This window comes from Misgurnus anguillicaudatus, chromosome 13, assembly GCF_027580225.2.
Source record: "Misgurnus anguillicaudatus chromosome 13, ASM2758022v2, whole genome shotgun sequence".
NCBI lineage: Eukaryota > Metazoa > Chordata > Actinopteri > Cypriniformes > Cobitidae > Misgurnus > Misgurnus anguillicaudatus.
Window position 1 is genome coordinate 10,629,393 of NC_073349.2, and position 25,608 is coordinate 10,655,000.

The following is a 25,608-nucleotide window of genomic DNA, read 5'->3' on the forward strand; positions in this document are numbered from 1 at the left end:
TTTATTCCCCTTAGATATGTTTTATGTAGCACAAATTGGCCTATGTTTGGTTTAAAACTCAAAGGTATTAAATTCCAATAAAATCATCTGGATGTTGAATGTTAATCTCGGCTTTTCTCAGCACCACAGTTACTAATGCCACTTTATCCGTCATCTGTTTACAAGGAAATTGTAATTATACAACAACAGTATTGTCTCACTTAAAGGAATAGTCTACTCATTTTCAATATTAAAATATGTTATTACCTTAACTAAGAATTGTTGATACATCCCTCTATCATCTGTGTGCGTGCACGTAAGCGCTGGAGCGCGCTGCAACGCTTCGATAGCATTTAGCTTAGCCCCATTTATTCAATGGTACCATTTAGAGATAAAGTTAGAAGTGACCAAACACATCAACGTTTTTCCTATTTAAGACGAGTAGTTATACGAGCAAGTTTGGTGGTACAAAATAAAACGTAGCGCTTTTCTAAGCGGATTTAAAAGAGGAGCTACATTTTATGGCGTAATAGCACTTTTGGGAGTACTTCGACTCGGCGCAGTAACACCCTCCCTCTCCCATTATGAGAGTGAGAAGGGGAGCGGACTTTTCAGGCGAGTCGAAGTACTCCCAAAAGTGCTATTACGCCATACAATATAGTTCCTCTTTTGAATCCGCTTAGAAAAGCGCTACGTTTTATTTTGTACCACCAAACTTGCTCGTATAACTACTCGTCTTAAATAGGAAAAACGTTGATGTGTTTGGTCACTTCTAACTTTATCTCTACATGGTACCATTGAATGAATGGGGCTAAGCTAAATGCTATCGAAGCGTTGCAGCGCGCTCCAGCGCTTGCGTGCACGCGCACAGATGATAGAGGGATGTATCAACAATTCTTAGTTAAGGTAATAACATATTTTAATATTGAAAATGAGTAGACTATTCCTTTAATAGTCACTCACTTAATGTGATTATTTGGTTGCAATGTTAAAATAATTTATTAAGTGGCTCTCCTTCGCCTTAGTACAACTGGAGCTTTGAGAAATACTTCACCATAGATAAATAGATAGATTTGGTGGGCAATCGATCCATTGTGATTAATTGCATACAAAATAAAAGTCTTGCATATGTGAGTGTACTGTGTGAAATTATTATTTTTTTACGTGCGATGTATTTCCCATTGCGGTATTTACATAGACAGACCGACAGACTTGGATGAAATTATAATGAAATGCTATTAAAATGCTATTAAAATGTTCAGTTGTCTGTTTCCCCTCAGAGAAAGCATGTTTACTTCCATTTTAATGGGTTGCTTTGTGTTTTTCCCTGTTTTGTTTGGGCGTTTTCTTTGGAGAATGATGTTTTTAAGGCTGTTCATGCTGTGGCTACATTAAAGTAAACACTGTTTTCTAAACTGTAAAGCAGGGTTGACTAAGCCCTTTAAAGAAAGGACAGCTTTGCTTCTTAAGCCATTCGTTTATGAACCTAAAGTGTATTTAATGTCTAAAGTTCAACCTGTACAATCTTCGCTGAGCAGTGTGCAAACGTGTTCAAAAGACTCAAAGTATAGTGGACAAATCCATCCATATTTATTTGTTAATTCCTCTTATAAAAAAGAATTCAGACATGTATTTTTAATTGAATGAGCTTTCATCAAAAACAGTATATTAAATTACACATTTTTGCTTAAGAATTGAATCATTTTGTGTGCATTGATTGCCTGTGGTTGTTAATAACCACCAGACTTCTTCATCTATTGTGAGCTATAACATGAATTTATTTCTTTGCTGTATAAGCTGACCTTCTTATCCCAGTAAAAGACTTTATCAATATATTGATCTAAAGACATTAACTGAAACAGCACAAGCTAGAAAAGCAATGAACTGTTACTGTCCTGGATCTTTTTATTATTCTGTACTAATGCTATTTCATTTAACTAATGTCATTTTTTGTTTAAATGGTCTCATTGATGTTTTATCACAGTAATTTAAAAATGCTCCTGTATAGCTTATTGCATTAGCAAAAGGTCATGTGTTTGAACCCATGGTGTAAATATAAAATCTTTATTATTTCTCCTTTCACCTACACATTTATGATCCTTCACCTCATTTTCTCATCTCATTGTCAAAGCTGTGGTTTTATGTGTTACAACAGATTGAGCCGTGGTGCTCGCAGGGGCAATGTGAGTTCATATCTGTGATGTTATTGCAATTTCTCGTCCTCTGTTTTCTGAGAAAAAGATCAAAAGCCTGAAACCTTTGTGTCTCTACGGTTCAGAGACAATAATCAAAGGGTTAAGTCCTTCAATAAAGCGAACACTTCTGCAGAGCTTCAGTTCAAACCGGTTAATTGGTAGAAGAGAAAAGTCAGCGACTGGAGGTAAATGTATAGATTGGCCACCAGAGAATTTAATGGTCTGACTCTTTGCTTTCTGGCTGAATTATGTGCACACTTCCTCTAATGGTGAAAATTAGCAAATGGGAGGTTTGTTTGTATGAACCGCAGTGCTTATATGTGGTGATATTTGGAGGTTTTCTATGAGGGAGATGTTTGGGGCTTTTAGTAGCACAGCGTGGTGCAAGTGAATGAGATGGAAATCAAGTCGATTAGCATATTCACAGTGGTATCAAATCGTCAAGCTGTGACACCTCAACTCCATTAAACACAGAAAAGTTGATATGCTAAAAAAGCATTGCACTTTAAGTGAGGTTTAAAGAATGTAGCTTTTTTTAGATTCAACACATACCTGCACACCCCCAATCTGTCAGTTATTTTATGGCGGTCTCTTTTTGCTGATAAATAGTAAACAGCGCAAGCCATTAATTAATTCAATTTGTAAGATACTGTTTCCAGTAGAATTAGACTGAGAATTAGTTGATTTCTTTACTTAAAGGTGGGGTGCATGACATTTGAAATCACCTAAACAAACATGTTCCTACCCCAATAGAATCTGGACCTTCTTTTGATAGGCCCGCCCCACACATACGCAACACAGGCAATGATGTCGGGTAGTAGACACGCCCCTTACTGCTGATTGGCTACAAGTTTGTTTTGGTAGTCAGCCCAACTCCCTTTCCAAAGTGTTTTTCAAAAATCAGGCACCCCGCCTTTAAACTGTATTCATCATACCTTGTTAATTCATTCATTTGAAATCAACATTAACTCCTTGGGCCCTATTTTAACGATCTAAGCGCATGGTCTAAAGCGCACGGCGCACAGTCTAAACTGGCGTGTCCGAATCCGCTTTGCTAATTTAACGACAGGAAAAATGGTTTGTGCGCCAAGCACACAGTCTAAAGCCCGGAATACAGTGCACGATTTTTGCCCTCCTATAAGATCATTATTTTATCATACTGTGCGACATGTATCGTACGAGAGGCATGTAGACTGTACGATGATGACACGGAAGCTTCGGCGGCAGCGTCACATGTTGCGCAACGTCACCAGCATGCGCTCGTGGTAAACAAATACCGGCGCGCAGGTGGTAGCAGCAAACACACTGTGCGGTGATCATGCCGAATTTCTGACATTGTCAGAAAACTATCGTAGGCTATCTTTGGACGCAAGACCGGTGAAAACGGCCGTCTTTGAACCTCTCTCATTGTACGACATAGGACCACCGATGAAGAGCCACGATCACAGAAATCGCGACGATTGTTTCACGATGGCAATCTTTCGTCTGGGACAGCCAATAATCGTGCAGTGTATCCCGGGCTTAAAAGGGTTGTTCCTATTCTCGTAATGAGTAACGGGTGTGTTTTGTGCGTAACGTGCAATAAACCAATGAGATTCTCATTTTTCATCCCCTTTAAAAGTCAGTTGTGTTTGCGCCATGCCGATTTCCTATTTAGATGGTGGAATTTGTAAACTGAAAAACTAAACGGAGAGGAAGAAGACCACCAGTTTAGGATTGATGTTAAATAATTGCGTTGGTTTCATTTGTATTGAAATTGTTATTTTGTACTTTTAAAAAGCTTTAAAAGTCGTTTTCTTTCAATCATAGAAGTAAAAATAGCAGGCTTTTAATTGCTGTAAATGTATAGCCTACATGATCAGTGTAATCTCAAAAAATTTTTACAAATATACAAGAAAATACAAGAAAATGTTTGTACATTTATTTGTAACAAACGTGTGGAGAGCCGAAACATTTAAGCACTTGGACAGCGCCGTGAGTATTTTGAAAAGCATTAAGGTTCTCATCTGACCACATCCCCAGATACAAAGTCATCATATACAAAAAATCCATGGGGTAGCATTTAAAAATAAAAAATAGATGCAATATTTGATAATTATACAACAGTTCTTTCTGGTTCTCGAATCTGATTGGCTAAGAGCTATACGATATTGTACTGATAACGGCACTGTAACCGCTTCACCTTTCGTATTATTCCGCCACCTAGTGAATGGAGGTCCTAAGCAGGCTCATCTCTGAATGGAAAAACACAGACGCGCTGTTTGAATCACTCTCCGTGTGTGTGTCTCATTAGTTTACTAGCTCATAAATCAGTCTGTGAATCCCCAATCAGAAGTATTATTCCGTCAAAGATCAGCGCTCTTGGATCTTACGTTAAAGTTAATGGGAGAAATGTCTTGTCACATCGTGTGGACGATTAACACTTGGAAAGAGGAATATAAACACTCGTTTTTTTCTGGAGCTATATCTTTTATCAGAACGCGAAAACACCGTGGAACTGCAGGTAAGCCCCGCAGCTTTTTAATGTGGACATTTATCATTTACTTTATCGTGACGTGACTATTAAAACATGTTATGAGATATCGCCACTGGTATATTTATAAGCAGCATGCAAAAACATCTCTCTGACACTTATAAAAAACCGTTTTGTATAGTACTGACAAGAAGAAAGTTTAATAATAATAATCGAGTGCTCGTATCGCGTTAAGAATAAATGAGAAAGCAATAGTAACGTTTCACAAGTAGTTTTATTAACTTTTACCTCGCGCCAAAACAATAACAACACAAAAGACACTAAATATGAATTAAAAAACAAGTACAAGTTTGATCATGACACCAAATACTGCTGATTTGATCTCATTTTGACGATCATAAACAAACAAGGCCAACATGAGAGCCAGGGAATCCCTTTCAGAAATGTAGCCCAGAGAGGGCGGTGGTCAGCGGGGCGAGTGAACACTGATGTCCGCTCATGCTTTGGTTCTCATTTGTACCGAATCTCACTAAGCAAACGTTCAAACAGGCGCTATCTTTACTAATCGACTGCAGATTTAAATATAATACAGATACATTCTCGACTGAACTAATCTTAAAACTACACTTTGTGACCAAGAAACGGTAAGAAACAGCTTTTCCGTCCATTGAGTTGTTATGAGCTTCAAAGCAGCCGAAAGTTTTACCTGTCATTCTGGCCGCCCTCAAATCCGTGGCGGAAGAAGTAGTTCTCAAACAAAGAGGCTTTTAAAATAACTCCGTTGTTGTTTTCTAGTTTTTGTTTTTCAATCGTGTGCCGTCGAACTGTTGTATAAAAGCAGTGTTGCTCTCGGAGTCGTGTGATATAGCTCTATATCGTCACGGCTGTGATTGGCTCCGGCACTCGGCCTGGGGGCTCGGGCCTCGGGCCTAATCACAGCCGTGATGATATAGAGCTATATCACACTCCTACTCGAGCGATATTGCTTAAATGTATAAAACAAAACATTACTTACTTACCAGGCTACAGGTGAAGCACCTCTTTACACCTTCTAACGTTTTGTAATCAGTCCTCATTTATGTCCTAGAGACTCAATAATAATCTTTTACATTTGAATCCTTTAATTTTTCAAATTTTAAAACGTTTGTGTGCTGCTGCGCATCCATGTATTTGATAAGCAAATGCATTGTCGTCCCATTTATAGGCGCATATTACTAACAACATTGTGCCATTTAGTTGCCTCAAAATAGCAACGCGCCAACAATGCGCCTGAACACACCTCGTTTTCAGACCAGAATGCCCATTGGTGCAAAATTGGGTGCAAATGCATTTGCTTTAAACAACGTGGCACTACACATGAAAATGATAATTGCACCATGTTTAAACTAGCAAAAGACACTTGAATTACGCATTGCGGTGCATTGCGCCAGGTGTATGATAGGGCCCATTATATTCATTTGTGAGCCACGTTGTATAAATGAGTTGTAATGCGTGTTCATTCACATGCGGCATCTGACATTTTTGTTTCTGTTTTAAAACATGCAGGAATTAGAAAAGAACATGCAGGACTTAAAATAGTTATTAAAAGAGAAAAAAGTTTGGCACCTGATTGATGTTAAGAGTTTTTAAAAGCGACAAGACTTGTAAGCGATCTTCCTCGCGTTTACTGACAGATCTGAAGCATGTACAGACGTGCGACCCTGATATATAAACATAATTACAGTTTTAAAATATCTGTTTTGACAAGAGTACACGCAAATATAATCTGTTATGTCATAAATGAATGTTTGGTTAACTGTTGGGAAAAATATCTGATGTGTAACATTATATTAGATCCCTGCATTACAGTACTTAAAGCTGTCTGTCTCAATGTCAATCAAACAATAAAAGAAAGAAAAAAAGTTGAAAATATATTTTCCCTATAGATATTGTTTTTGACTGTGTGTGTGCTAAATCTATTAGTTTTACCAGTGATTTTAAGGTATGGATGCGGTGATTTCGTTTTTTGAACCTCGATTTTTCTCAGAATTGACTTTGTACAGTATCAATGAACTAGCCTATCTAATGAAACATCTCTGATTCACACATAGCCACTGTAGTTGTCTGTTTAAAGAGACTAATCTTTATTTTAATGTAATCTTTCTAGGACTATCAGTGATTACTATGTCAGAAAGAGGTTCAGCCACGAAGAACACAGCAGACGAAGACAGACGGGGCCATTCGGTAAGTTCTTTATCTATAATTTATTAACTTACAAAATATTATACATTGTAATGGTTGACTATGTAACCGCACATTGCGTATTAATAAACTGATTCACAGTGACCAGATTCAGATGCATCTCCTCTGGAAAGCTGAATTTTCAAACTACTGTACTATACTCTATCATCACTTGTATTCAGGATCACGATTCAAAGATGTCGGACGAACATAGAGACACGGATGATTCCTCCGAGAAAACGCCAAGTAGGATGTCCAGATCCCCGCAGAAATCCTCCAAAAGACCAAAGACAGTACCTGTGAAAGTCACACTGCTGGATGGATCTGCCTATGAGACCGGGGTGGAGGTACGGCGGTAGACTGTGTGCACTAAAACTAATTTGTGTTGTTTTGAAGTAACATGGTGCCAAATCTCTAAGGCTCTTAGCTATTTCACGTACAGTGTTCTCCAGTAGTGCAGTGTTCCTGTATCATGTGAACCGTACATGTGCTGGTTGCTCAAATGGTTAGATTAGGTGTGACAAGAAAAAATATTTTAAATGTAAGTGTATATATTGAAGTCTAACAAGTTGACTAGTTTAACTTTAATAGATTTCATTTAATTTCAGAATTTTCTGTCACACCTGCCTACATTTCTGGATAACCTAAAATACGTTGCTCCAGGTACATATCGCTGCATTTTTCAATGAAATAAATGTATCTTTCGGGACTACAGTATCTGTATTAGGGATGTGCATCTCAATAACGGAGTACGATGTAATACGCATCTCAAAGCATGGCCTACGATACAGTACATTACAGTTTTTTACAGACGCTAGGACACATTTCTCAATACTTAGGTCACTTTTGCAAAACTTTTCACACAGTTCTCCTAACCAACTTTTAGCTTGGCAAAGCAGTTTATTTCACATTCAAAATGCACTACAACTACCAAAACACTTTATTCAGGTTTCAAATCAACTCATTCTTCCAAAAACACTAGCAAAGGTTGCCATCCGTCAAACACACTTTGTCACCCACAAAACAATGATCTAAAAAACACTAACAACATGTAGCATTATACAATGTCTTCTTGTGTAAAACAAGGACGCATCTCTGTTTATAATTCACTGCAATATATGTTACTGGAATGAATCAGACATGATGCAGAATTCATCAATATTTTAGTATATTTTTTCCACTGCATAATTCCAAAATGCAAGACTTTGTATACACACCATCCACTGATACATATACAATAGTAATGCTAATCTACTTGGCTGTGGACAGCTGTGGCTGGTCCAATTGTCCAATTGTGTTTATAGCATTTATTTTTAAGATTTAAAATATATTTCATTTAAATATTACTGTAGAAATGTAGCAAATTGCTGTCTTATTCAGTTTTGTATTGTTTTGAACATACGTTTAACAGTTTTGAAAACAGTATGCAAGCATGTGCAAATTGGCTTGTATGTATAAAGAGTCATGAAATTTGAGAGATGTAGTCATTGAATGCATTTTGTGCCAAAGCAATGATAATTCATCCTCAGTTTAGCCCACATAGACTTCTGTTGTGCTCACTGTGTGAAGAGTTTTGCAAAGTGACCTAAGTATTGAGAAATGTGTCCTAGCGTTTGTAAAAAACTGTAAAGATACATATGAAGCAGCTATCCATATGATACGTCAGCAGGTGATGCATCACCAGCAACAGTTTAGAGAGGAGAAAGCAATCTCAAAATATTGGTCACTTTCTAAATAAAGTATAGCGCATCTACTAATAATTATACATAAATAAATCTGGGTTTTTACAGATGCAAAATATGTTAGAAACGATGCATCATTATGCAAATGCTACATTATTTGTATCCGATGCACAGTTTTTAAACCGAAGCATCGTTAACTTTTTATGCTAATGCACCGTGCAAATCGGGGAATCTTCCCATCCCTAATCTGTATGTATTGCTGCTAACAATACATATATTACATATGGATACCTTGAATACACTGTAAGTCGCTTTGGATAAAAGCGTCTCCCATTGTATGCATGTAAAACTGTATGCATTATTAAATTACACCAGCCTTATAGAAAAGTTTAAAATGGGCAAACAGTACAGTGTGCAATGTATGAATCTCACATTTCAGTGCATTCGTCACAGCCCAGCACTGCAGTCCCATCTTCCCCACTGCAATGCTCTTGGGAATGAGATAAAATGCTAGTGTGGGTTGAATGGGGGTGGGGTTTGTTCATTGATAGGTGAAAAGCCCTCCTACAAGAGCTCTCCAGAGAGCGTCACATACTGCTCTGAGATCAGTGCCAGTCTGCCCCGGAGGTTCTGGCTGGCTGATGATTTCCTGTGTGGGTACAGACACAGCTCTTCTCTGGGGTATTATTGCTTTCTAGTGGTGTGTCCCATCCATTTGCTATTACCGATGGTGCAACACCTACCGAGATAGAAAGCCTGTCCAATGTAAAGGTCAGAAGCCGTCTTTCACTTCCAGCATGCTACGGCTCGCTGAAGATGGGGAGAATGGGAAATCTATAATGATGACATGGTAGTGGTCCTACAGTATGGATTGAAAAATACCACTGCCTTTAATGGAAGGGTTATGCGCTACCGGGAATTTTCTTTGAATTTTCTTTCATGAAATCAAAATTGACCTTATTTGCTTTGTTAGTGCACATTATGGGTTTTGTGGTAAACAATTTACGCATGCAAGTCAGGTCAATTTTTGAATGAAACAATTACTTTCTAGATCCAATCAATTTGTAGAAAAACAAGCCACACCCTCTATTCTTCTCATTCAATATTCAGTTTCACTCAGAAATATGTCAGAATACTTAAATGTCCGGTGTGTAGATTTTTAGCGGCATCTAGCGGTGAGAATGTGAATTGCAACCAACGGCTCAGTCCACAGCTCACCCCTCTCTTTCGAAATGCATAGAGAAGCTACGGTAGCCGCGACAGGACAAACACATCATCATCTGAGACAACATAGTGACAAAACGCGCTCTTTCCACAAGTTTCCTGCGTCCCACGAGGCCTTGCATCAAAAGTGGGCGCGTCTTTCGCAAGATATTAACTTAGATTACACAAACTAGATTCACTGTTTAGACTTACACAAAACGCAGTGTGTTGAGGACATCTGCATGGTTACCCGCTGTGTAAATGCAACAAGAACAGCATATTTACATATTCAGTGACATGTAAACAATTGCAACAGTATTTATTACAAGAAATATCCAATAAAAGTTAAAGGAATGGTCTACTCATTTTCAATGTTGAAATGTGTTATTACCTTAACTAAGAATTGTTGATACATCCCTCTATCATCTGTGTGCGTGCACGTAAGCGCTGGAGCGCGCTGCGACGCTTCGATGGCGTTTGGCTTGGCCCCATTCATTCAATGGTGCCATTTAGAAATAAAGTTAGAAGTGACCAAACACATCAACGTTTTTCCTATTTAAGACGAGTAGTTATACGAGCAAGTTTGGTGGTACAAAATAAAACGTAGCGCTTTTCTAAGCGGATTTAAAAGAGGAGCTACATTTTATGGCGTAATAGCACTTTTGGGAGTACTTCGACTCGGCGCAGTAACACCCTCCCTCTCCTATTATGAGAGTGAGAAGGGGAGCGGACTTTTCAGGCGAGTCGAAGTACTCCCAAAGGTGCTGTTGCGCCGTGAAATGTAGTTCCTCTTTTAAATCCGCTTAGAAAACCGTTACGTTTTATTAACATGTTTACCATTTTGGAAGGAGGCTGATAAGGGAGGGGGTGCTCGAGGACCAGGATTGGGAACCACTGCCTGAGGGCAAGCAGCTGTATGTCCGTGTATGTTTTGAGGATCGCTCTGAATCTGATCTCTATCAAAGTCCTTCACAAAAAATGGAATTATCTCTCAGCTTTTTGCTAAAAATTTGGTGTTTTTGAAGGAACCTACCCATTTTTCAGAGGTGATAAAAGAGAACTAATTTTTTGTTTGAAAAAAAAACTCTGGCAGGGAAAGAGTTAAAGGGATAGTTCACGAACAATAAAACTTCTATCATAATTTAATCATAAATTCATAACCTTCATGTTGCTCAAAACTTATGATTTTATTTTTTAATCAATTTTATGTCCAAGCAGAGCGTTTTTTGCTCTAAATGCCAATGATTCACAATGCCAAGCTCAAAAAGACAAAGTACATGTTACAATGGTCATGTGACTTTAATTCTTGTATATTTTAAAACCTATTTAGCTACTGTATATACTGCCTTTTCGTAAGAAACAAACAGAAATTTGAATCATTATTGACTAAAAATCTGGTTCACACATGATTTTTAGGTGTACTGTCTCTTTAAAAATGTGTTCCTAAAGGAACAAAGGGTTATTCTTAATGATAACTTTCATTTACAGGCTCATGACACAATCATTTCACTTTAAGTAATTAATGACCGTAGTAGGTTCTATATAAATGACAGAGTATAAAGCAAGTTCATGAACATTTTACGGTCACACCATCAATAATAAGGATCTGTTTTATCTTAAGATGTAAACCGAGCATCATCATTCTTTCTTATCAGAAACCTTTTACTGATGAAAGCTTTTGAAATACAATAAGGCCTGCTTTCATTGTTGACAACAAGCACAAAACTGCTTTCAGCACTCAGTCATCCATCAGAATGTAACCCTTTCCTTATACTGTCTTGGGGTAGTAACTACGAAATTGTCTTTACCTACCAAAATAATGTGTCTTTGACTAATTTAGTTCTTTTTGCGGTAGCACACCTACTCTCTCTTTTAAAAAAAACATTCAAGAGGCCAGTGAGGCGACACACACACAAAGACTCACGCGCATAAAACCTTACCACTTCTGTTGCCATGGAAACAGCTGCGCTGTATCCCTGTCGCCGCGGGAAACGGGCTCCCTGGGCGCCGAATGCTCAGTGTTGCTGTAGAATGGGCTGGTGTCTCAAGCGTGCTGCATATGTCACTCTTTTGTGCAGAAATGCTGGGTGCGGTCAGCTGGCAGAGCAGATGCTGAGCATTGACTTACTGTAGGAAACATAAAAAGGGCATTTATTTAGGATCTGTTAAGAGTGGACAAAATGTTTGTTGTGATGGTTTGTTGAGATTAAAGTTTTATGCTTGAGGTCCCAGAGACCCATATGTTATACATGAAAAATAAATTATGATTTGAATTATTAAATTACCTATTATTTTTCCTTTAGATTTCTGGGTTTCTACCTAAAAAGCCCTAATAAAAGAATATTATTGAAGGTTTATTCAAGAATATTGCTCCTGTATAGCTCAGGGGTAGAGCTTGCATTGGCAGCACATAAAGTCAGTGGCTTGTTTCTTTATTTTTAATTCCATTCCAGTATCTATTGTTATATTCATGGCGAAAACTGGTTAATCCATACCAGTGGTGGCCGGTGCAAATTTAAAATTTGTGAAATAAGATTTTTAAAAAAGTGTTCGTGCTGCCTTAAAATGTTTTGTTATTCAACTTAGTTTATATTGTTTGAGTTAACAAATATTTTTAAGTTGAATTAAAGGGAACTAATTTCAAAATATACTCATTTTCCAGCTCCCCTAGAGTTAAACATTTGTTTTTTACCATTTTGGAATCCATTCAGCTGATCTCTGGGTCTGGCGCTAGCACTTTTAGCATAGCTTAGCACAATCCATTAAATCTGATTGGACCATTGGCATCGCGCTAAAAAATAACCAAAAAGTTTCAATATTTTTCCTATTTAAAACTTGACTCTTCTGTAGTTACATCCTGTACTAACCGTGGGTTCACACCAGCCGTGTTTGAGGCATCAAATTCGCGTCTACCGTGTCTAGTTTGTCGCTTGAACATTTTGGGGTGGTTTCCCTGACAGGGATTATCTTAAACCAGGACTTCGAGACATTCACGTGGAAATTAGCATCATGGGAGGGGCTTCTGCGACTCCGCTCGCATCCTGTAATCACGTCACTACTGGAACAAGCTCCTGAGAACAAGGCAAATTTTCCCCCCAAAGTTCAAATTTTTCAACTGACGTGTTTGCAGCGGCAACGCTCAATTCGTGCCATTCGCGCGAACTAGACGTGCGAATGAGGCGGAATCACGTCTACCGGGCTAAACGCCTCATTCGCGCGTCAACACGTCTTTACATTGACTTAACATTGAAACCACTCACGCTTGACGCTTCTACCGCGGCTGGTGTGAACGCAGCATAAGACCGACAGAAAATTAGAAGACACTTCTGCCGTAACATGCACTGAAAAAAATATTCGTTCAATTTACTCAAGTTTTTTAAAGGTAAGTGGTCGCAATCAATTTATTTAAGCTACATTTAAACAAAAAAATTTCCAACCACTTACCTTAAAAAATTTAGTATATTGAATGAATAATTTTTCTTTTCAGTGTGGCTGCAGGAGGCGCAATGATATTACCAGTTCCAGAAATAGTCCCTTGCTATTGAAAGTTACAAAGGGACTATTTTCGGCTGCTGCGTAATAAATTTTTAGGCAGCATGAACACTTCCATTTTTTAGTTGAAACAACAAATCTTTTTTACAGAATTTATTTTGAATGGGAAGGGATCATCTTCTACACAGACAAACACTAAATCAATCACTGTTATCTTTTTCTCTCTTTCTTCTTCTGTGTGCGTGTGTGTGTGTGTGTGTGTGTGTGTGAGACAGAAGCTCTGTAAAGGGCAGATGTTACTGGATCTGGTGTGTGACCATCTCAACCTCTTGGAGAAGGACTACTTTGGCCTGACCTTCAGTGACACAGAGAGTCAAAAGGTCAGAGTTCACCTCTTATCATCCTCCACCGCTTCCCTCATTTAACTGTATAATTGCAGCCATTATACAATAAATCAGGTGAATATATTAATAGTGGCTGTTTTGCACTCCTCAACTTTTAATGCATGAATATATCTCCACTGGGAACCCATTTGTAAAATGTATACAGCAATACAGACAGTATCCTTTCATGCGTGCAGACCCATTTATCCTGTCTGACACCATGTAACTGATAGGTCGGACTCACTTGCTATAGATTAATGTATTGACTGACTTACAGTATGGTTTGCATAATCAAATGCAAGTAACTGTTTCATTTGTCTCTTGGCAACAGAATGCTTTAGGCAAAAATGCTCTGTTTCCATGCACATCCACTTGCACGACCTCCCTTTATGAAAATGCATCATTACTTGCACTGTTGTGCACATAAACTAATTGTAATAATGTGATTCTTCAGGGGGTCTATAGTCCTTGTGACTTGAAATCTGCCGTTACAGGCAGGAATTAATTGATGAAATGAATCTCTGGCTATAGGGGGACCAGCCTGAGCCATCATGACTCATGAGTGTCCCAGTCCAGTTCCACTTTACTATTTTACTCAGTGGAGTCTTGTGAACGCTGCTATTACCAGCAGGGATCTTTCCCAGGCTAGCAAAGCTGATAGACTGCAGCTTGAAAGGTGAACGATTTCCGTTTGAAAACCACATGCATCAAACGTCTGGGAGTGTGCAAGACGCTCGTTTCAGGCAGTAGCGTATTGAGGAACAGAAAGGGTCCATTTTTCAAATGTAATGGAGAAGATTTATGTTACGCACCACGAGGCAGTTTTGCAGACCAGACAGGCAGATACAAATAACCAGGCTTTCAGTGGAAATATCTTGGGTTGAGTGCAGGAAAGAACTGTTATTTTTTCAGACAGTTTTACTCCCACTTATATATTTTACATTTCCCATTTGGAAATTTATGAATGTTGGTATGGTGAGTGGTGAATTTTCTATTCATCTCTTCTGAGGTGAGCTGGCATTAAACGTTTTTAAGTGTCACCAAGCTTTAGGTGACCTTACTGAAATGCAGTGTGCGGGAGATGACATTTATCTAGTCTTTTACTGTTCCTGTGCCTCTAGAATATTAATGCACTGACCGTTTTATAGAATATGTATGAGGTGAATGCTCTTACTGTAACACTAGGCAATAAATCTGCACCGAATATGCACTGTTCCCTTATCAACGTCACAGAATCTGGCATGTTTTTTCTCTTTTTCAGAATTGGCTTGATCCTTCAAAAGAAATCAAGAAACAAATTCGTGGTAAGTTTAATTAAAATACACTGTAAAAAGTTAAAGCTGCTCTTCTTTAAAAATATTACTTCAATTGGTAAACATTTTCAACTTCACTTAAAATAAGATCATTTATTTTCCAAATTTGTAGGCATTACCAATTAAAGGCAGGGTGCATGATTTTTGTAAAACACTTTGGAAAAGGGAGTCGGGGACGAGTACCAGAACACACTTGTAGCCAATCAGCAGTAAGGGGCGGGTCTGCTAGCCAGATTCTATTGCTGCTTGTTTAGGTGATTTCAAATATTAACACTGGCTGTAGTTAGCTTCAGAGATCATGCACCCCGCATTTAAAGTAATTTTTTTAATTGATCCAACTTTTACTTTTTACAGTGTAAGACATCTTGGCTTTGAGACCTTGTATAAGTCTGATCAATGTACATTTGTTTTAGTGGGTCCCTGGCAATTCGCCTTTGCTGTCAAGTTTTATCCTCCTGATCCTTCTCAGCTGATTGAAGACATCACACGGTAAGTTTATAGTACAAACTCTGACGTGTGTAATCTTTGTAATTTCAAAAATTATGGGGGGGGGTCACCCTGCTAAGCCCCACCCCCCGTCATTATGGGTCGCCATGATTTTACAAAGAAAGATGTGATCCTGGACCAACATTTTTTGTTGGTTCTGGATTAACTTTTTTATCAAAGAAACCTCAAATTACCCTTTACTCAAACCCTAAGCATTTTCACCTCTCAAATTAGTGTAGTTTTTTTTTAAAAGCCCCTAACCCAATCCTAAATCAAACAATCTGTAAATTCCTCCAGAAAACAGCATAAGGGTGCACTTGAGAGTTTACGTTTTTTTCAGACAGAAATCTTTTGGATGATTTTCTTGTGAAATTGGGACAAAATGGACATTTTCGCTTTGAGCAGGGCAGCATGAGAATTTTACAGTCATGTAGTATTTTAATTAGAATAAAAACCAGGGGACCCCTATTTATATTTTTGTGCTTTTTAGGGGGTCCTCAATGCTTGTAGGAGGTCCGGGACCACCCCAGCACCCCCTCAATTCGAACACTGATTACGATGCTATTAGCATAAAAATTTTGCAAAAGGTTTACAAAGTAATGATTGTGTATAGTTAACTCTGCAATTGGCATTATATTTCCTACTGTATCTTTGCCCTAGCTTTTTTAATTGAATTAAATTTAATTTTATTTATATAGCGCTTCTCACAATTGTTTAATTGTTTCAAAGCAGCTTTACATTAATAGATGCAGGAGAAAACGCAAACAAATTGATGGACAACTTAAGCAGCAGAATACAGCTGCTAAGATTAAACTGTACTAGCCGGCGTATTAATAATGTAACGTCTAGAACAGGGTGCTAAGTTAAGCCAATGTCAGCTGGCTCCTCAGGGGTTGAAAAAAACCCTAGGAGAAAAACATTCTGGCTTCTTTAGTCAGGAGGGAAAAGTCCTAGGAGGAAAAAAACCCTTGAGAGTGAGCCAGACATAGCTGATTCTATAGAGGATATACTGTATTATGTAATAGGTACGATTTTATACAATTTTATGGGAATTATATATATACACACAGATAAGTAGATTAAACAAGGGCAGTCGGTGGTCAGACATGAAGGAAAGCCAGTACATCAGTGGTGTGATGACCTTCACAGCAGCAGGAACTGGGTCTGTTAGCCTCAGTGTCCTCGAGATCGAGGACGAGACAGGGAAAGAGAAAGAAAATCCTATTAGCATAGAGGCCATTCACATGTAATGCAAGCATCATACATTGTGGTTTAATATCCGCTCGGTTCCAGACAGGCAAACTATTGCAGCATTAGTATATTACCCAGACGAGTTATGTGAATGCTTTGTTCCGGACAAGCAAACTATTGTGGGATAAGTACATTTACTAGACAAATTATGTGAAAGCTTTAAAAAAAATGTCTTAAGGTTTAGACTTAAAGTGATCTTAAATCTAACAAAATTGTATTTTTGGTATTGTATAATAAGAAAAATATAAAAGCACTGGGGCCACAGAGTATGGCACCGTCCCTAACACAATCACGAGTATCCATTCAGGTTGTAGCAGTATTTGAAACCACAGCTTTCCCGCAAGTGGGTGTGGTTTCAGCGCTGACAGCGGACACGCCCCCAGTGTTTGAAAGCAAAGAAAGCTGCTTATTTTTTAATAAATTGTTTAATTTACTTGATGGGTTTTTATCATTTAAATTTGGCTGGGTGGTTTCATTTTTCAAATTTTTCTGTGGTGTGAAAAATACTTTACACTGACTTTAAGGATCAACCTTGTTGGATTCAAACCTTTAGATATTATGCATACAATCACAACACTATAACAAAATAATATTCATCAACCTCAGTTATCAGATGATGTACATCGAACTTAGATTGTGTTGTACAGTATATAAAACAAAGGAAAGTTACAATGACTTTTGACTTTTGTTAGTAACTCAGAGCCCTTTAGAAAGAGAGTTTCATGGAGTTTCATCACATTCAGTTTCACGTGATTCATGGAGAATTCAGTTAGTTCCAGCTCATAGTGAGCCATTGAAATACATTGAGTTAGAGGCAAAGAGCTGTGATTTTTCTTAATTAATAGTCAAGAGATGCATTGATTTACAATATTTATATATCACACCAATATGTGTAGGCAGTATATTTATGTTACATTAACAATGTTTTTTAACAGATAAAATCTAGTAATATGATAAGAATACAAGATAAAAAAAGATTCATAAGGCACTTCTTGATTTAATTTATTGCAAATTATAAATATACAACTGGCTCAATGTCATTTTCTTTTTGTTGTTAATATGAACATTTAATGGGGGATGCCATCTTCATCATTACTTTCAATTATTAATAATCCCTGCACATATTAATATATTCATTTTTTGAATACAAGTTATTAATAGATTCATTTATTGCATTTAATTTAATTAACCAGCAGAATCACAGTGCCAAAAACACTACATCCATATGTGTAAAGCATAAATATGCACTATATACTGCCATCGCATTTAATAGCCTCTCTAATTACTCAATAATAGATTAATCTGCATTGAGAGAACGAAATTTACCATTAAAAGACTGTTCATGGTTTGTTATGTGTTGCTAATCTTATCCTCAGCCTGTCCTAGCCTGACTGTTTTCTACTAACATCCTTTAAATGTACTAATTTAATGAGAAATAATCCAATACAAGCGCATTGATGCACAAAGTAATTTGATTCACATGTAGTGCTAATATACAATCTTAATTTCATTAAAACTTTCATCAAGTTCATCACATTCAATCTTTTCCGCTGCATATAGGGCTGACAGAAACTTCCAGGAACTCTTGAGAAGCTCAATGATCCACCATTGCTGTAAAAAAACATTAATTGTAGTTGACGCGACTCTCTTCCTAAAGGGCCCTGGTGTATCCAACATCATCTCACAGGAATTTGCATGTATTTTACAAAGTTCGTATGAATTTGTATAAAGTGAATTGCACAAAAACATACACTCACCTAAAGGATTATTAGGAACACCTGTTTTCTCATTAATGCAATGGTGTAATGGTGAAGGGGATGTTTTCTTGGCACACTTTAGGCCCCTTAGTGCCAACTGGGCATCGTTTAAATGCCACGGCCTACCTGAGCATTGTTTCTGACCGTGTCCATCCCTTTATGACCACCATGTACCCATCCTCTGATGGCTACTTCCAGCAGGATAATGCACCATGTCACAAAGCTCGAATCATTTCAAATTTGTTTCTTGAACATGACAATGAGTTCACTGTACTAAAATGGCACCCACAGTCACCAGATCTCAACCCAATAGAGCATCTTTGGGATGTGGTGTAACGGGAGCTTCGTGCCCTGGATGTGCATCCCACAAATCTCCATCAACTGCAAGATGCTATCCTATCAATATGGGCCAACATTTCTAAAGAATGCTTTCAGCACCTTGTTGAATCAATGTCATGTAGAATTAAAGCAGTTCTGAAGGCGAAAGGCGGTCAAACACAGTATTAGTATGGTGTTCCTAATAATCCTTTAGGTGAGTGTACCCTAACCCTAAAAACTACAATAATGCCACCCCAACCCTAAACCCAACCTTACAGGAGATGGCAGATCTTACTAATACTGTACATACAGATTTGATTGTTTCAATTCATATTAATTAAGCACCTCGTAAAATACGTAAAAATACCTGTGAAATGTGGGTGTTGGTGTAACCCACATGTTTGAGATTGTTTTATGTGGATTTCTTTGGTGGGGGGCAGGAAGGGATGCACCCTACACAGTGGGGTGTGGGATGTGGCGCACGCCAAAAGGTTTGAGAACCAGTGGTGTAACCTAATGTTTTCAGATTGACTGTCACATTGAATAATGTCTCAGTATAACAGCAGATTTACCATTTCAAGGTTCTACAAGGTGCTTTCGATTTACAAGCGTGGGCTTTGGTTCGGTGGGCTTTGTTGTGTGTGGACAGGTATTACCTGTGTCTTCAGCTGAGGGAGGATATATTATCCGGTCGTTTACCCTGCTCATTCGTCACTCACGCCCTGCTGGGCTCCTACGCCGTCCAGGCTGAGCTGGGAGACTACGATCCGGACGAACACGGGCCGGACTACATCAGTGACTTCCGCTTCGCACCTAGTCAGACACGTGAGCTGGAGGAAAGGGTGATGGAGCTCCACCGCACCTACCGGTAGGGAGCTGTAATCAAAGTATTCGTCATTTTTATACTAGTAAAATGCATTGTGCTAGAAATGTTTCTTTAAATATGGGATAGTCATAATGATGACTTGTGTTAAAGGGGCATGAGTCCTGCAGAAGCTGAAATTAACTTCCTGGAGAACGCCAAAAAGCTCTCTATGTATGGGGTAGACCTTCATCATGCTAAGGTATGAGCCCTGTTTACATTGGTTTTAAGTGGCTGTTTATTCCTGGTATTAAGATGCGTTTTGGTAGATCGGATCTTAAGTGGTTGAGTGAGACACTTTCACGTCATTTATACTTTTGCGTCGTCATCCGCGTCGTAGTGGAAACACTAATGCAGACCGCTGGTAGGCAGTATCCACTCATGTAACCACAGTAGCAGCGCGACCGTCAATGAAGAATCAATTTGGCCAGTTTAACCCACAAACGAAGAAGAAACAGAAACTTGTTGTGTATGAAATGAGAAGACCAGCAGTGATGGAAGTAAATAAACAGCTACTTTTGTTTGCAGTTTGAGTTAAATCACTCCTCAACTTGGCCCATCTTTGTTCTCACCGTCACAAATGGAAATACCTATGACACAGTTTTTCCTGTTGGACCAATCACAGCGCTTACAGTCTGCGTAGAACTGACACGCTGTTAAAAATTTTGCGAGATGCACGTCAGGCTACGCACAAGCTACAGATAACCTACGACGTAGCTACGGCGTAGAGCTTATGCATGACTATAGAGAGTAGGCGGTCTCTTGTAGCTACTCGAACACATTCGACCACATGTGCGTCTACACCACAAAGCAATCCGAATGTGTTTTCAACAACCTCTGAATGTGTTTGAAAGTGAATGAGCTTAAAACATTTTACACCCCATTTACACCTTTACTTAGCGTTGTCCACTTGTGACCTGATCGACCACCAAAACACATCTTAATACAAGGTGTAAACAGCCCCTGAGATGTGTTTTGGTCGATCAGATCACAAGGGGTAGAGGAAGACAAATTCTTGTTCACACCTGGTGTTTTAAAGAGCACCTATTTCATTGCTAAAAACATCGTTATTTTATGTATTTGGTATAATACAGAGCTGTAACGATTAGGGTTGTGCCGATAGACGATAGTATCGTGTATCGACGATCTTCAGACATATCGCCAATGGCAGGCATTCATGACGATAGTCAAGACGATAGTTGGCGAATGGTTATTATTATTATCATCATAGTTTTATATTAACACCGGCAATGCATGCTTTTCCTCACATGAGGGTTTGTGGGCTTCACTTTACGCGGAGAGCTTGTAAAGAGAGAATTCCTTCTTGCACGTACCTGCACTTAATGCGCGCATCTTGGTCTCCTTCTACCACTAAATCCAGCGCGCCGCGTCATGAGCAGCTGCGCTTCTCTCTGTCTCATGTGCACGCGCTCTCGCGTCTGTCCGCAGTCTAAACATAAACTAGTAGTAATCCTTATTTGTTCAGTTTAATGCGTTTCATGCGAGCTGATAGAGACAGAGCGCAGCGCGTCACAACCTGAAAACCACGCCCACCGGGGGGGAAAGCAATCCAACAGTCTCCATTGACTTTGTATTGCAAAAGGCCGCCTCCTTGTCATTTCTGGCTTATAACAAAAAACTGAATAATGCCTAAAAGCTGCTTTGGGACAATATGTACAGCTAACAAGCCAAAGAACACAGAAATAAGTTTTTATAAGCTGTCGAGCCGTAAAACCCAGTCTTTAAGGAGAATAAAGTGGATCGCCGATTATGTTTCCCCCTATTGGACGCAGTTTTACTAATAGGAGTACTATGAAAAGTTGCCTGTTTCCATTTCTGTGTCTAAACGCTCGTTTTTTGAAGTCGACAGCTTATAAAAAATTATTTATTTATTTTTTTGGCGTGTTAGATGTACACCTTTTCACACAGCAGCATTTAGGTATTATTCTGTTTTTAAGTTTAATCTGTAAATAAGTTTTTATAAGCTGTCGACCCCAAAAAACGAGCGCCTAAAGACACAAAAATGGATACAGGCAACTTTTCATAGTACTTCTATTAGTAGAACTGCGTCCACTAGGGGGAAATGTAGTCGGCGATCCACTTTTTTCTCCTTAAAGACTGGGTTTTACGGCTCGACAGCCCACAAAAACCTATTTCCGGGTTATTTGGCCTGCCAGCTGTACACATTGTCACACAGCAGCTTTTAGGCATTATTCAGTTTTTTGTTATAAGCCAGAAATGACAAGGAGGCGGCTTCTCGCAATACAATGTCAATGGAGACGGTTGGATTGATTTCCCCCCCGGTGGGCGTGGTTTTCAAATTTGCATAACGGCGCTCTGTCTCTATGCAAACTTTACTTTTTGTTTAAAATATGACCCGCTGCATATTAGCGCCTCTCTCTCACTCTCGCGTACGTGCAGAAAGCTGCGGTCTGTCTGAAGTCAGATCACTAGGTATTAATCCTGTTTATGATATGCATTTCAATGAGTTGTAGCAACACGTCCCTCGTGTTTAATATATGATTGTGTTTAAAATATGATCGCGTTCCGCTGGTCCGATGCGTTTAAAAAGGCACCTCATGAGAGCACCACTGCTTGACACGTGTAGTCTTCTGCAACAGCACTAAATAAATGCATTGAATAGTTTGTATGTGCGCGCACGTGTGTGTGCGTGCGCAGATGCATGTTTTTACAGTTATGAAGTAATCATGATAGGGTTTTAATGACGCGCTCGTTTTAATGGCATCAGTTTTAAGAAGGTTGCGGTCATGACGGTGTTACGGTCTTGTTTTTTTTGTCCACCCATCAAGTGACTTGTTATAATGAGTAAAAATTAATAAAAAGAGTAAACTACTGCCACGCCCCCGATAATATCGTGTATCGCCGATCTCACAGGCTGACGATAGGACGATCTGAAAATAGGGCATATCGCCCAACACTAGTAACGATAAATCACGTGTCCCATTAAAAATACCTGTCTGAAATTGATTCTGAATCACAAGGCTGTGATTCTGTGTTTCATGCACAGCTTGTGTGTGTACTACAGCATTTCGGTCAGTAGGAAGTCCCTATCAATCTAAAATCATTATGAATCTGAGTCGTTTATAATGTGCATTTAAAAAAGCAACACTCGTTAAACAAAATCATTCAAAATATTCTTTATTATCATGAAAATACCTGAAACAATCTGAAGAACGGCAAAATATTCTTCTAGACATTTCCTGGAATAGCGTTTGTAATGCTACTTCTTCTGTGGCAGAATTGGAGTCTCTACACGAGATCGCCATCTGGCTTTTGGATGTGCCGGGATTTTACCGTAATTCATTAAAATTAATTAATTGAGAAAACGCGCATTTGCACAATTAATCGTTACATCCCTAGTATAATATAAATGTGTTTGCCTGGTTTCTGATTGGCCAGCTAATCTTTACGTTGTGATTGGCCTTAATACCTCTGACGTCAGCCGGAAATGTGACGGTCCTTACCATGCTTGAAAGATTCGGTCACAATGCAATGCTAACAGGAGTTAACTTACAGGCTACGAGTCGAAACGAGAGGAAATATGATAATGTCGGTCTTTACTACATCACCAAACCCAGGAAGTAAACTGTTGCCTACAATCCTTGTGTTTGTTGTAGTCCAAGAAAAGAGATTTACGTTGGAGATGATAACTTGCATCATTGTTTACTTTGGGGTTTGTACCTTTTGCATATCATTAAAATGTACTAATACACACTTACACACCAAAGGAAATGTAAAAACGTAAATCAGACAATAGATATCCTTTAATCCGTCTCGTTTGTCCGCTTTAGACAAATATGAAAGAGGCGACAAGTAGCCGGTTTTGTTTTAAAGATGATGGCTGAACACTGTGGGTTCACCCTAGTAATCAGGACTGATTGAGAAACATTGTGCTTGGTACATTATACATTAATGCTACGTACACACCAAACGCCGGGCACCGTGTTACTCGCTCATATCGCATCATTCGCATTGCCCCACGCGAGGACGCGTTTGATCGTGTCTTTTCATTGAGTTTGTTTGTAATCTACTTTCGCAAAACGTTGAACTCGCGTCTGGTGTGAACCCACAGTTAGTCAGTAGGTGGTCTTTTGTGGCTGCTTGAACACATTTGACCACATGAGTGTCTACACGAAAAAAAGCAATCTGATCAAGTGCGTTTTTGGCTACCTCTGAATGTGGTCAAAAGTGGACAAGCTCAAAACAGATTAGACCCCATTTACACCCGTATGTAATATCGTCCACTTGTGATCCCATTGACCAAAACGCATCTTTATACCAGGTGTAAACAGGGCCTAAGTTTAATCACTAATGTTGAAAGTAGTAAAGCCTGCAACGTTAGAGAATCTATAGATCAATATAGCGTTGTAAGGCTTTAAAATGCATGATCAAGAGTATTAAAATGGACTTTCTAAATGTGAAACATAAACATTTATATTTGTTGCATGTTTGTTAAAGGACTCCGAAGGCATAGACATCATGCTGGGAGTGTGTGCCAGTGGCCTTTTAATCTACAGGGATCGTCTGCGTATAAACCGTTTTGCCTGGCCCAAGATCCTTAAAATATCCTACAAGAGAAGCAACTTCTACATCAAGATCCGCCCTGGAGAGGTAGAGAAAAAGGTCTTTTGAGATTTTCCAGGTTTTTCTTATTAGATATCGCTTGTTGATGCATGTTGAAACACTTGCTAGATAAGGCTGTCGCGCAGAGATGCCGTGGGCAAGAAAATGGGCGGATAATTGGCATGATATGATTTTATTAGAAAAGAATGGGACGTTTTCCGACCATTTGGAATTCTCAAATAGGTTTTTAAATCCTCTAAAGGCCTGTGTGGGCGATCTTCCACACTTTCATGCAAAAGCAATGAAATATTTCTTGAGCACATTTCTAATTATGCTTTGAAAAAAAAACATTGGCTTTAATTATGTCTCAACAAACACTGTTTATATTGTTTGAGGTTCAGCTCCGTAGTGTTTTTAAGCTGCTGAGTGTGGAGAGGAAAGGGTTTTTAACATTAGGCTGAGCTTTGAACATTTTTTGCCTAGTGGGCACAAAGAAACAGAGTAAGAGAGATAAGCAGAAACCGAATGGATATGGGACCAAATTCAAGCTAGACGGTAAAGAAAGAGTTTTTTATTAAGTATTAAAGAGTCTGCGGGCTGCTTTCTCCGGTTGCGTTCTCACAAAGGGATTCAGTGCACAAAAGCGTAGTCTGTACTTCTATTCTGCCTATTATGTGTAAGGGTCAGATATGAATGCCCAACAATATTTCAGTGCCTTTATTCGAAATGCTTCACCGTTCAGTATCCTTTTAATGCAGCATGCATGATTCTCTGGGCCTTGACTTTAAAGATATTAATATTTACTGTCATTGTTATTTAAATTCTCTGTAGCTTCACAGCACTCAAAAATTTCAAAGACATGCTGTTATGATCAATTTTAAAGGCACACAAAATTAAGGCCTGAGTAACAGATTTTACACGTTGTCAAATCGCCTGTCAAGTAACACGCTACCACTCTGCTTTCCCTTCGCACCCCTACTTTTCCCCCAAATCACATGCCCACACTCCCCTGCACCCCAGTACGAGCAGTTTGAGAGCACGATCGGCTTCAAGCTGCCCAACCATCGTGCCTCTAAGCGCTTGTGGAAAGTCTGCATCGAACACCACACCTTTTTCAGGTAGGCCTGCACCGATTCATAACCCTTACCACAGCACTGAGCTCACTTTTTGTTTAATGTAAGAATGCTGCAGATGTTTTTATTTGTATTTGTTTGTTAATTTAAAGGCACGGTATGTAATTTTCAACTAGAGGTTGCAAAACAATAACAAAGGCGTAGCTTGATGATGTGGTGAAGGAGCGGGGAATGATGGGGGTTAACAGTATTCCCCCTTTAACTGCAGATGGAAATCACGTTCATGGATGACATTATAAAATCAAGTTCAACATTTTCACTACAAAAAAATAATGAT

The 25,608-nt window shown here is 38.8% G+C and overlaps 1 protein-coding gene across 14 annotated transcripts in view; it reads left to right on the top strand.

The window, feature by feature from the left end:
- The window catches only part of LOC129430350 (band 4.1-like protein 1), a 77,366-nt gene that overhangs the window by 26,741 nt on the left and 25,017 nt on the right, over positions 1 to 25,608 (top strand). For 12 of the 14 annotated variants that reach the window (XR_008639505.2, XM_055187490.2, XM_055187497.2 and 9 more), the window contains exons 2-10: positions 6,794 to 6,870; positions 7,050 to 7,214; positions 13,520 to 13,624; positions 14,889 to 14,931; positions 15,354 to 15,429; positions 19,402 to 19,620; positions 19,729 to 19,816; positions 24,094 to 24,258; positions 25,219 to 25,316. Coding sequence is in view for 13 of the 14 variants with exons in the window: in XM_055187490.2 (XP_055043465.2) it covers positions 6,811 to 6,870; positions 7,050 to 7,214; positions 13,520 to 13,624; positions 14,889 to 14,931; positions 15,354 to 15,429; positions 19,402 to 19,620; positions 19,729 to 19,816; positions 24,094 to 24,258; positions 25,219 to 25,316 (1,019 nt within the window). In the remaining variant the exon portion in view is untranslated. The remainder of the gene's footprint in view (positions 1 to 6,793; positions 6,871 to 7,049; positions 7,215 to 13,519; positions 13,625 to 14,888; positions 14,932 to 15,353; positions 15,430 to 19,401; positions 19,621 to 19,728; positions 19,817 to 24,093; positions 24,259 to 25,218; positions 25,317 to 25,608) is intronic. The other 2 variants (XM_055187492.2, XM_055187502.2) reach the window with 1 other exon arrangement.